Below are 12,908 nucleotides of genomic sequence, written 5' to 3' on the forward strand. Positions count from 1 at the left end.
GAATAAGAAGAAGTGTAATTAGAAGAAGAAGCAGAAAAGAAAAAAAAAAAAACAAAGAAAATGGTTAAACGTACATTAGTCTAAACTGGCTATTTTGGAAAGTTGTGCTGCATCCTCAAAATCCTTACTGGAATTGTTGTTCGCATTAGTATTTGTGGTTCTCCCTCTTCTGCTGTCACTGGCCCACTGTATTCCATCTTCATCTTCATCGTCTCTTTCGAAATCGGTGTCGATTTCCAGAAAGTCTGTTGTGTCTGGGGTACTTATATTGTCATAGTCACTGTCATCGGACCTTAGATTTGATCCCGTGGCTCTCGATCTCTCTTCTTCTTGTGCAGCTGCATCCAGAAACGCGTGGTCTTCAAAATCATCGGCATATTTGACATCGAGTGCTCCATTCTTTGCACTATCTATTCGGTGGCGACAATATTCTGCAGCCTTTGTGAATATAGTTTCTGCTGTTTGCAAAATTACTTCTTGATTATTTGCCACCGCTAATCCTGCCCCCACAGCACCACCAACCAAGAGTGCAACTTTGGCAGTAAATGGAAGTGCTTTATTTCATCATATGTTAGTCTAACTTCTGTTCTTGTTTACAAGTTTTTTTTTTTTTTTGGTTTACTTAATGTGAAGGGTTGCTGCAAATAGCAATAATATTTTGCTTTTCAAAATACATACTAAAAAATGGCATGGTGTTATCAGACTGTGATCTTTTTCTTTCACGCGATTGTCTATCCATTAATAAAAAGTCCACACAATATAAAGGGTATCTTCAATACCAGTTGAAATAAATATAAATCGTAATGGTTTTAATTAAAGTCTGATCAATGACAGTTTCTCAATAAGTGGCAAAAAAAAGAGCAAAATAGATAAAAAAAAAAGGAGGAGAGAAAGCAAGAGAAGGGCGTGATATTTTTTGTGGGTACGGTGGCATGGAGGTTGGATGCAGTACCACATACATATATACATATATATATATATATATATATAAATATAAAGGTTACACAAAAGGCTGCTTATCTCCATTTCTTATCACAGCACATAATAGCGACCCCTCGACTCACACCGAGCCGCCCACAGAGTACAATTCTATCAGAACATCTTTTTGCAGCATGAGAACCAAGTCTTCTTTGGATAATTATAAGAGGTGCCAAACAAATAGGGTATGATAAACTTGAAAGAATCAATGCTTGAACAACAACCTCGTCTATTACATCTGATGTTATTACTGTTTTTTTTTTGCAATTTTAATTTCAATTTTATTTTAATTTTTTGTTTTTTCGGAATTTTTGATCCACTCTAATTATTTTCATCCTCACACAAACACACATTTCCTTAGTTTACATTTTTTTTTTTCAATATCAATCAACATTGCAGTATGACCCGTGTTACTGCTCTTTATCATTTGGTCCACACATTCTTTGGTGGATTTCCTTTTTTTTTTTTAACTTTAACTTTCACTTTGCTCAAAATCAAAATGGTAAAATTAATCTATGAAATCTGATGTTTCCTTGTAAACAATTCTTTACTTACCCGCTCTGCCTATATCAAGTTTTGCGTCGAGAAAAAGAAAGAGATAATCCGTACCAAGTCGGATCTACGGACAACACTTTGAAAGTATTTAAAAGCTAAGTCCAAAATGTCACCGGCTTTCAACCAGTGTTTCTTGAGGATATTGCATTGTTTTATGAAGTAAAAAAACAAACAAACAAACAAACAAACAAACAAACACAATTAAAATGAGTGAAGCTGAAGTTATAATCTCACGACCATTGAGTGTGGCAGAAAATTTCTTTCGATCAAGAACAGCTTCAGGTTTTTACCGAAATTTTCAAGTGACTGCTACTTACAATTTTGATTTGAAGAAAAACAATTTGCAACTGCTTTATTACGCATTAAGAAAGACCTTGATCGAGTATCCAATTCTTGCTTCAAACGTTCAATTCAATAAAAAAATAAAGACTTATGAATATGAACTACTCAAGGAAATCAAGTTAAGAGATGTATTGGTTATGGAAACACAAACTTATTCAAACCAATACTTAACTCACGGTGTCATTAATGAAAAGTTTATGAAGTCAGCAAACAACATTCAGTTTGAGCTTTACTGTCAAAAACCATTGTTTTGTCTTATTCTCATTGATGAATACAACTTGTCTGCTGTGTTTGAACACACCATTGGCGACGGGTTGGTTGGTAATTACTTTCACGAGGCATTATTGAAAAACTGGGCTCGTTGTGAAAATGAGGGTTTATTAGATAAAGTTGAAGGAGAAAAAATCCATGCTTGCCCAGATCCCCTTGACTCTGTATTGTTTAGTTTTCAAAATGATAAGAGTCTAATTGAGCATTCTTTACCACCACCTATGGATATATTTCTCGAAGATATGGACCTTGACTATACTTATGGCGATAACAAGTTTCACGAAAGAGTGGCCCCAGCAACACACCCTACAAAATGGGCGGGAAGATTTAAAGCTCAAGATACACACGAAATTGCATTCAAATTAATCAATTTAACTGCCAATGAGACAGCAACAATTTTGCGCAAGTGTAAGGAAAAGAAGGTTACTTTAACACCGTATATCGAAATTGTGTTGGCATACACTTTACAACCAATATTTGGTGATGATTGCTATGCTACACACAAGATTGCAATGACGCTAAGAAGACATTTTACTAGTTCGAAAGCACCCGTGGCCTACCACAAGATCCTAAATGACCCAGATTATAAAATTTTAGGAACTCTGGCGCACATGGGCTTTAGTGAAAATTTGCCTCCAATTACTGAATTTTCATGGAATTTAGTACAGACAGTTAATATGCATTTACAGCATGCCATTAAAAACAAGAGAGCCTTGAATCAGTTGAAATTGTTCAAAGATACTTGCGATTTAACTCATGACACAAACGAACAATTCTTCACGCAGCAACTCGGGAAACCCAAGGCAGATGCAGTAAAGATTTCAAATCTTGGACTAATCAACGCTGAAGAGACTGTGGGCGCAAATAACACATCTCAAAGAAAATTGACCTTTAAAAATATGGTATTCTCGCAGGACATGGCACCATACGGATCAGAGTTTATGTTGAGTGTTATTTCAACACCCAAAGGTGGATTAAACCTAGTACTAAGTTACTATAATCACTCATTTGATGACTCGAAATGGAGCAATTTTGATATATTTATTGAGAGGTTAAAGAGTAATTTGATGTATTTTTGCTCGGCAAGTCCACAAAACTCATGAAGCAAACAAATTTTATAATAATTAGTATTCATAACTCTGTTTCCCAAGTAGGCTGCTTCATTCTCTCACAAATTTCTTTTCATACTCATTCTAATTATTTATATCTATCTATCTATCTATCCATATATATATATATATATACCAAAAAAAAGATGAAAATCACGTTGGTTTAGTATATATGATTTCAAAGTTTGTCACTGCAAACATGGCACTGTCATCCTGTTCCCATTCGTCTATTAATTCAAGTGTCATTTTTTTTGCCGACAGATTCTTCACTTCATCATTAGGAAAAACATCCTCACCACCATTTTCCACCCTATTCTTTGTCAATGCTGCACGTGATTGTTTCATTTTTGGATCATCACCAATCAACCAGTATGACATGGATGTTACAATATTCGTAGGTTCGTAACCTGCCTTTAGAGCTTTTTCTCTTAGTTTGCGACCAGCACGAACATCCGTTGACTTTGATGCTTGTGCTTTCAAAAGTCGAAACTGTTTAAGAACTTCATATTTTTCTGGTGTGACAATTGCTGATTCAATATCAACGTCTTTGACACAAACATAACCGCCTGGTTTGGTGACTCTCTTCAATTCTTGCAAGGCCAAAATGGGGTCATGCAAATGAAGGATAACTTGATGCGCATGCACCAAGTCAAAAGTGTTATCATCAAAGGGAATTTTGTAGACTGAACCTATTTGAAACTGAATATTTGTTAACTCAGGTGCAACCTCTTCTTTATATGAGTTTGACCTATCAATTAATTCTTGCGTTGGTTCAATTCCAATTATGAAGCCATCTTTCCCAGTTAAATAGTTTTTGGCAAAATCAACTGTAATTGTTCCTGGTCCACTTCCCACATCCAAAACTTTGAAATCTGGTTGTAAAACAGAGAGTGTAAATTTTGATGAATTCTCAACAGTTCTCCATGAATGGGTATCAGCGATGGAGTCTTGAAACCCATTTTTGTAATAGGCTTGTTCTTCAGTCATCTTCTATTTTCTTATTCTTCTTATGCAACCTTTGTGTTTAGTTATTCAATTTATTATTTAATATATTATTTAATATATTATTCACTTATTTGTAATTCCCTTCTTTTCAAGTGTTTTTGCTTTGTCAACACCAACACAACATTTAAAGCAACAATCGAGTTGCATTTTATAGCCAGTGGGTTGTGGCCAAGCGGAGGTAAAGAACGTGGCTTAAAATTAATTGAGAAAAAGGCGGATAATATCTCGGCCGTATCTTTTGGCACCGGACCAAAAAACAAAGAATAGTATGAATAATATGAATAACATGAATAATAAAATTAAAAGTTTAAAAAAAAACACAAACCATCAAGACAGAAATATCCAACTACAATTCAAGAATATGTGTAAATAGACAGATTAATGGAGATCGTAAATGAGAATGCAGAGGAGAGTGGAAGGTAAAGTTAAGGAAAAGCAAAATAGAGAGAAGATTGGTTATCATATTTTGATTGTGATAGTAGAGAACTGTCTATGTTGAATTATTTTTAGCAAAAAAGGGGTTCGTTACAATTTACATAATCATGTTGACAGAGATACAATGCACGTGACATACCGAGTGAATTGTTGGAATAAAATCAATGCAACTCTTGATTAAGATTTCATCACTTTTAGAGCTAAGACAAGTGAATTTGTTTTAATTAAGACTTGAAAGGCTTTAAAAAAGCCAAGATCCAAATTAATGAGCATGAAAAGTAAATCAAATTGAACAGTGTGTGTTAATATGACACACTTGCAACAATAGCTAACCGATACATTCGTTGTTTCTGAGTCCGAAGGCTCATTAAATCCGCGCTCTTGTTGCTGGACTGCAATTCAAATTATTTAGCATCTCCATTGCGTCTTTTAACCATATAAATAAATACATAAATATAATATATATATATATAATACACTCCATACATCTGTTTCATTCGTTTTCAATGATTCGGAACATACAGTTTTATCATGGTGAGATACTTCTTGAAGCTTTCAAGTTATAGCTATCTAAAAATTATCCTATATGTTGTTAATATATAGAATCACCTTTTTTAAAAGTGCTTATTCTCTTTTTTTTTTTCATTTTTTTTTTTATTTTTCATTTTGTCTACATATGTCACATAGCAACGTTACTCAACGTAAGTGTGCGACTGCTGTGCACTAGGTTATCGCTACCTGCTCACTAGTACCAGCTATTCTATTTACAACCTAACTGGCTATATTCTGACTAAGTGATTTCGTAACTGTTCTTACCATGATCATGGTATGGTGTTTAAGTGTAAGAAGTAAATTGTCTCATACAATACTCAAGTGAAGGGAATTAGTAGAGTGGCCATTCTCTACCAATATTCACTGATTTGCGTTATACTTGTTGTGACCGTAAAATGTGTTATTTATCGATAATTCTATACAATTTGATAGAAGTCTAGAGTGCGACTTCTACCCACTATTTATATCCTTCTATACTAACTTAATTTGTTTGTTCTCTCATTACCCTGAATAATTGGTAATGACACTAATTTCTGTTTCACAGAAATGATGGCATAATGCGACTTACTTAAGTCGCTATGTGACATTCCTCCCCCCTCTACGAAGAAGGTAGGTGTAACTCTTGGATCTTTGAATCTCATTTTTTTTTTTTTTTTTTTTTTTTTTTTTTTTTTTTTTTTTTTTTTTGTGTGAATTTAGCGTGTTCTGTACCCCCCTTCGAATTGAAATGATTGGATTGGTATATTTTGGGAAGTTCGTTGGGACGTTCCGAACACGTAAATTCATATTTGGGTACTCCTTAGTACGTAGGGTTTGAGCATTTCTCTTGTGTAGCACCTCAGAATCTTGATACCGCTTAAACTTTGCAAATGATAGATTCGGCTCAGTTTTCGCCAAACTTTGTATGGACCTGCCCATCGTTGGGCAAGTTTCCCTTGTGGGCCCTGATTCTTATCAGTTACTAACACTAGATCACCAACTTGTAGTATTGTCGTTGTATCATATCGTTCATCAAATTTGACTTTCTGACGTTCCCGTGCGTTGCGTTGAGTGTCGAGAGCGGATTCAATTTGGGTTGTCCTATGGTACAACTGGCGAAATCGGAATTTAAATAACTCATCCTCAGTGTAAGTAGTATGTTTTGGAGTAATGTCTAGGAAGGACCTCAAAGGACTGTGTCCCTCAAATCCATAGACTAAGTATTGGGGGGAAAACCCAGTCCTCTTCCGTACGGTAGTTCTATCCACCCAAAGTGCGGTCAGCAAGGCATGTTGGAAGTTAACTCGTGGGGGGAGCAGTTGCATAAACCGGATAATCCTTTTATGAGAGGCTTCAATCATACCATTTCCTTGTGGGTGGTAAGGTACGGAATAGGTGGCTTTGATACCGTGAATATCCAATAGTCTCCGGAGTATTCTGTTCGCAAATTCAGGCCCATTGTCAGTCTTCAACGTGTGAAATGAACCAACTCGCGCAATAAAGGCATCAAAAATGAAATCGGCAACCGCTTCAGCGGAAAGTTCAGGGAGAATACGAGCTTCAGCCCACGCCAGGAATTCATCTCTGGCAACAACTATCACGATGTTTCCAATCTTGACACAATCACATACAACAGTGTGAAAGAGGCCTGCGGGAAGGTGAAAGTAGAGTGGGTCTCTCTGTAATGTGGCAGGGCCTTGCTTTTGGCAGTGAAGACATGATGTGGTATATGCTTTTAACCTGCGGTACAAATTCGGGATAAAGGCGTGACAGTTTAATAGGTTGAAGCAGGCTTCTAAGCCTAAGTGACCTCGAGCATCATGGGTAAGTTGGAACAAATTTCGGACTTCGTTGGAGTTGGTTATCACCTTTCGAGTATAGGATCCGTCTTTTCCCCGTTTGTACAATTTACCGTCCTGTAAATAGAACTCTAAAGCCCGGTTAGTAAATCGTTTCAAATCTTTGGATTTCAGGAACGTAGTAGGGATCTCTAAGGTTTTGAGGTAATTTTGGATGTAATGAACATTAATACCTTTGTAGGAGTTATTGGCATTCGTGATTATGTTGACTGTGTTTACCTCGGCGAGGATAGTTGGGTCGAGGCTGTTCCTAAATAGGTTTCGTACCTCCTCAACCGCGTAATTTTCGGCTTGAAGGGAAGACAGGTGACAGCGGCTAAGGGCATCCGCTATGACATTCCTTTTCCCATCAATATGGATGATCATGTAATTGAAAGACCGGATATAATTCAACCACTTGTAAGTTCGGTTTACAAAATGTGAATTTTCCAAAGGCTTATCTAAAACTGTGACAAGTGCTTTGTTGTCGCAGTAGATGTAGAGGATATCTTTATACCCGACGAGTAATGGTTGAATAGCGTTCAAGGTTAAATAGATACTAAATAACTCTTTCTCATATATAGTGTAGTGTCTTTCGGACCCATGGAACTTTCCAGAATAGCACAGGACCATCCTGGTGACACCATGAGCATCTGTGTTTTGAAGTACACCACCCCAAGATTCAGTTGACGCATCAGTATGAATAGTGGTGATTTGTTTGTCATTGAATGGTTGTAGTACGGGGCAGCTTGTAAGTACTCTGATGATATGTTGGAAGTAGTTGATTGTTTGATCATCCCATTCGAGTAGGTGTTTGGGGTGTTCTTTGGCTTTCAGAATGAGGTCGTAGAGTGGAGCCGTCAACTCTGCAAACCCGACAATTAATTGTCTATAATAATTCACAAGACCAAGGAAACTCTCCATTTTCTTTTGTGTGGTAGGACGTGGGTAATTTGTTAACGCATCCACCTGTCCGCGTATGATTGTTTTACCTTCAGGTGTAATTCGATAACCGAGAAATTCACAATCCTCCACAGCGACTTTTAGCTTAGCTGGGTTGATTTTCAATCCAGCGTGAGCAAGGAGTTGAAGGACCTGATGCACTTTGTCAAGGTGTTCTTTCATCAGCGACTCCGATAGGTCTTCAACTGTTGGACCACAGATAGCAATATCATCAATAAAGCATATTACATCTTTGGCCACTGGTGATAATATTTTTTGTAGGATAGAGCTAAACTCGCTAACCAGATTAAGGTATCCTTGTGGTAACACTACATACTTAAGCAATCCTAATGGGCTGTTGAAACTAGTCACATCGTTGGTTGTTGGGTCTAATGGAACTTGAAAATAAGCATTCTGAACGTCAATGAGTGTATTAAACAGTCTCCCACTCAATTCAGATGTCAATTCATCTGTAGATTGAGGGTGACCCCCCTCCAACTCAACATGTTTGTTAAGTTCTCGGAGATCAATCAACATTCTATGCCTTCCATCCTTTTTGGGGATAAGGAACCATGGATTTCGGTAAGCAGCACTACTATATTGGAGTTGTCCGTTCTTTAACATTTCGCTAAGGATCTCGACTGCTGCTGGCCTCTTTATACCTAACGGGATAGACTTACACCTCCAGAAGGCATTTTTATCTCTGAGTTTGATTTGTACCGGTGGATGAACTTCAGGCTTTAGGCGGCCAGGATGCCCACCTTTGACATAGAACACGTCAGTAACATCTGCACATTTTGAGATAAAGTAGCGCATTTCTTCAGCTGTAGCTTTGGAACCGTTAAAGGATGTGGTCAACAACTCTTCGAGTTGGTTTGCGGAGGTTGCTTCGTTGCATTGGATTTCAGGGTATTGGTTAACTTGGAAACTCTCTCTTCCGACTTGTTGAACTGGGAATTTCAAAACTTTACCGTCTACTTTGAACCTTAATTCTCGCTTGTCATCATTATTGAAGCCAATACTGAGTTTATGCTCATTTTGGAACGGGAGTCCTAATAATATCTGTCCAACAGGCGTAGCGTCGTGTACTAATAAATGTGCTGTGAGTGGGATAAAGTGAATGAATATATCAATAGCTACTCCTTTCTCCACTAGTACCTCATCTTTATTCACACCAATAATTCGTACCGCTGGCGATAGCTTTGACCATTTGACGTTCAATCCATCAAGGGTCTTTGGGTTAATCAAACTCACTTGCAGCGCCGTGTCATATTTAAGGGTGACATCCCGGTTCTGGATCTTCGCTGGGATGTAGATTTGGTCAGCGTCGTTTGTGTGTTCGTTAGGGTTAATGATTACGGTTTCATTGACTTCATATTTTGGAGCGTTCATGGGTCCCGCTCTGGCTACCAATATTCCTTTTGTCCTTTCGTGTATGTCTTTCCTATACTCTGGAGATATCCCAAGGAAATCTGCTAATGACATGGTCACTTGAATATTCTCAGTTGGCATCTTTTCAAAGAAAGTCTGTTTGTCTGGCATATCGAAACGGCTAGTCCTTTTTCTCCGAAGGAGTCTTATACTGGTATCATCACCTAACGTCTCATCTTGTTGATTCTCACTTTCATCTGTGAGTTTGTCTAGGGCATTAGGACTTAAATCTCCGGGTTCTAGATCGTGGGGACTTTCTAGATTATCGTTGTTGCGATCCTCTTCCTCATCTACGTCCATGATTTCAATCTTATTTGGCTCTTCCACCTCATTCCCGGCATCATCATTCAAGAATTGTAGCATCTCTTCTTCAGGCAGTATGGTACCTTCTTGCGCTAAGTTGTTCAATTCTTTATCCATTGCCGAAGGTGTAGTTTGAAACTTTTGTTCAGATAACGGAGGTTCTGTATAAGTGTAGTCTGGGTCTGTGGAAATGTCATCTTCAGTGAGATGTTGATTAACAAAAGGGGTAAGATTATTTGTAAGTTCAGGGTTTGTGGAATCCGGAGCATTTGATGATTGTTTGGGACTGGTATCGTCTTCACTGGTTGTTGATCGTTGGGCCTTCATATTATCTTTAATAACTTGGCTTCTTCTTTGAGTAGTTTGGGGTTTTGGAATTGTCGATTTGGGAGTAGTTAATCTTTTTCCCGCTTTCGTCTGACTTCTAGTTTGCACTGCATTAACTTCAGCGCTAGATGATTGGTCGACTGGAGTTTTCAGCGGTTGTAGTTTACTTATCGTCTTAATTTCCGCCCTCACGGTGCCTCGCTTGTTGAGTGAATAGGTCTGGGTATTTCTTTACCATAAATTCATTCTCTCCAACTTTCAATTCATTATCGTCAACTGTGTAGATTCGTCCATCCTTTATTTTGATCATTCCTCGTTTAGCAGCGTTTTGTGCTCGGAAGCAAACCTCAGTCTTATGATTTGTTCGTCCACAGACTAGGCAGGGTTCTTTTTGTTTGTTTTGTGATTTGGATTCATTTTGTCGTGAATTTATCAAAGTCATCTTCGCCGTATATGTAGTGTTTATAGCGTCCCAGATATCCACATATGATAAATTCATTTCCATGGCAATTAAATGGTCGTGACTATTTACCTTGATCGAGGTAAGGTAATGTCTGACATCTTCTCCATTAATCCATATTTCCTTTATTTCGGCATCGTCGTCGTATCTTTGTACTTTAATTCTGCTGCTCATATATGTAATTATCTGGTCCATAACTCCCCCGAGTTTATTGAATAGGGTTTTGAATAATCGAATCCAAGTCAATGCGGGTAAGTCACCAATTTCATTGTTTTCCAAGTAGTTGTCAATTTCGGTCTGAACTATGATCATCACACTTTTAGGGTCCACATTTGGTTTGATGACCCTGTTTACTTCTCCGATGATATCAACGTAATGCTCTTCTGATGCTTTCTTTCCCCACTCTTCTAGAATACGATGGTACTTGATTGGTTTATGCTGTTCGTTTCCTTTTCTTTTAGTGGCAGCTTTGACAATGTCCAACAATGTTTCATTTTTGACCAGTTGTGCTACAGCAATAACTTCTTCTCTGAGTAAGTAATCAGGAATAAAATAAGTATGTTTATACCAAATCAACTTCCTTAACCAAAAGAAGAATCCATCAAAGTCTTTAGAAGTGGGTGAAGGAAATTTCTGGGCATCATAACGTTTTATAGCTAATTCATCTTGATGTGTTCTGATAAGTTTGGTTGACAATTCATTGTAGTGAGCAATAAATACTTTCTCGACGTTGGGGTCGGGTCTTCTAATGTAAGGAATATCTTCAATTCTTTCATTATCGATGAATCTCTTCCTGTAGTCGTTTATCTTCTGACACGTTGCTTCATATCCTTTTATCATGACTTCAACTGGTCCACCCCCTTGGGCGTACGAAACTCCATCGTATATAGCCAGAGGTTGGAATAACATATTGGTTGTTTCTTTGTCTTTAAAGGAATGGGCAGACAGGAAGGATTCACTAAGGTGATTCTTTTGGGTGGACGGGGTCGATTGGGCTTGATCACCAATGTGACCATCGTCCACTCTTGGTTTGTTTGACAGGTCATGTAACTTTTCTGTCAAGTCAGCGACTAACATTGTTAATCTGTTAACAGTTGCTCTCAAATCTGCATTCTCACTGTTAACTTTAGCTAAGGTAGTGGCTACATTTTGGTTGCTGATAGTGTCGTCTGTTTTCTCCTCAATGGGTTTATCCTTCTGGACTCCCCCTTTTGATGTAACGTGGTTCTCCTCGATTCCACTATCATCCTCTGATGAGTTACTAATCTCAGACGTGGCGGATGAGTTAACATTATCCAAGGTAGGTGCGTTTAAAACTGCGTTGGGTTGAGCGGTATGGTTAGGATCCGCGTGATGTATGTCTGAGTAAGGCATTTGTTGGCTTGTTAATAACGTTGATGTCTCGTGATGGGTGTGTGGTTTATTTGTACGTTTCCGGTTATGTAGTATGACCGGCTCGTCAAACCTTTCTTCGGGGACTTAAGGTATTATTTATACATTTGTCCACTTGACTTTGTGTGATACAAATATATCCTTGGTATATGATGATCACTGGGCGGTGTGTTAAATCACATCTGATTCCCAAATGGTAATGCTTCACAATATCCTCATATCCATGGGTAGTGTACATGTACAAGGTCTAATCTTCAATGGTTGTGTTTTAGTGTAGGATTCTAAGGTCAAACGCCTTAAGGAGCACTTCCTCCCATAGGTTGTTTTAGTGTAGGATTCTAAGTTCAAACGCCTTAAGGAGCACTTCCTCCCGAGTTGGTTTAGTGTAGGATTTTAAGTTCAAACGCCTTAAGGAGCACTTCCTCCCGAGTTGGTTTAGTGTAGGATTCTAAGTTCTAAATGCCTTAAGGAGCACTTCCTCCCAAGTTGGTTTAGTGTAGGATTCTAAGTTCTAATGCCTTAAGGAGCACTTCCTCCCGAGTTGGTTTAGTGTAGGATTCTAAGTTCTAATGCCTTAAGGAGCACTTCCTCCCGAGTTGGTTTAGTGTAGGATTCTAAGTTCTAATGCCTTAAGGAGCACTTCCTCCCTCTATTCTAGGTAGTGAGACTTTCGCGACAGTGACACACCTAGTTCGACAAATTATTTCAAACTCTATGACACCAGTCAGTATGAATCACAAGTTGCAGTACCAAAGGTCTGCAACAAGTGCAGGAATGGTCGAAGTTCCTGCTAGGGACCACCAAAATGTCACATAGCAACGTTACTCAACGTAAGTGTGCGACTGCTGTGCACTAGGTTATCGCTACCTGCTCACTAGTACCAGCTATTCTATTTACAACCTAACTGGCTATATTCTGACTAAGTGATTTCGTAACTGTTCTTACCATGATCATGGTATGGTGTTTAAGTGTAAGAAGTAAATTGTCTCA

The 12,908-nt window shown here is 38.1% G+C and overlaps 3 protein-coding genes across 3 annotated transcripts; 1 reads left to right on the plus strand and 2 right to left on the minus strand. All coding sequences in view use genetic code 12, as the record gives it.

Moving 5' to 3' along the window:
• Positions 1-75: 75 nt before the first annotated feature.
• Positions 76-739, minus strand: PVL30_003493 (uncharacterized protein; the record flags this gene model as incomplete). The annotated part of the gene is made up of 2 exons (XM_061119487.1): positions 76-554; positions 679-739. The coding sequence occupies 2 exons, from the start codon at positions 737-739 to the stop codon at positions 76-78; spliced, it is 540 nt and encodes a 179-aa protein (XP_060975470.1).
• Positions 740-1,739: 1,000 nt separating this feature from the next.
• ATF1 (Alcohol acetyltransferase) lies at positions 1,740-3,248 on the plus strand (the record flags this gene model as incomplete). The annotated part of the gene is made up of 1 exon (XM_001526037.2): positions 1,740-3,248. One exon carries the CDS (start codon positions 1,740-1,742, stop codon positions 3,246-3,248), a length of 1,509 nt encoding a protein of 502 aa, XP_001526087.2.
• A 159-nt stretch (positions 3,249-3,407) lies between these two features.
• On the minus strand, positions 3,408-4,241 carry PVL30_003495 (uncharacterized protein; the record flags this gene model as incomplete). The annotated part of the gene is made up of 1 exon (XM_001526038.2): positions 3,408-4,241. One exon carries the CDS (start codon positions 4,239-4,241, stop codon positions 3,408-3,410), a length of 834 nt encoding a protein of 277 aa, XP_001526088.2.
• Positions 4,242-12,908: the final 8,667 nt, after the last annotated feature.

This window comes from Lodderomyces elongisporus, chromosome 4 (assembly GCF_030384665.1).
Source record: "Lodderomyces elongisporus chromosome 4, complete sequence".
Classification (NCBI taxonomy): Eukaryota; Fungi; Ascomycota; class Pichiomycetes; order Serinales; family Debaryomycetaceae; genus Lodderomyces; species Lodderomyces elongisporus.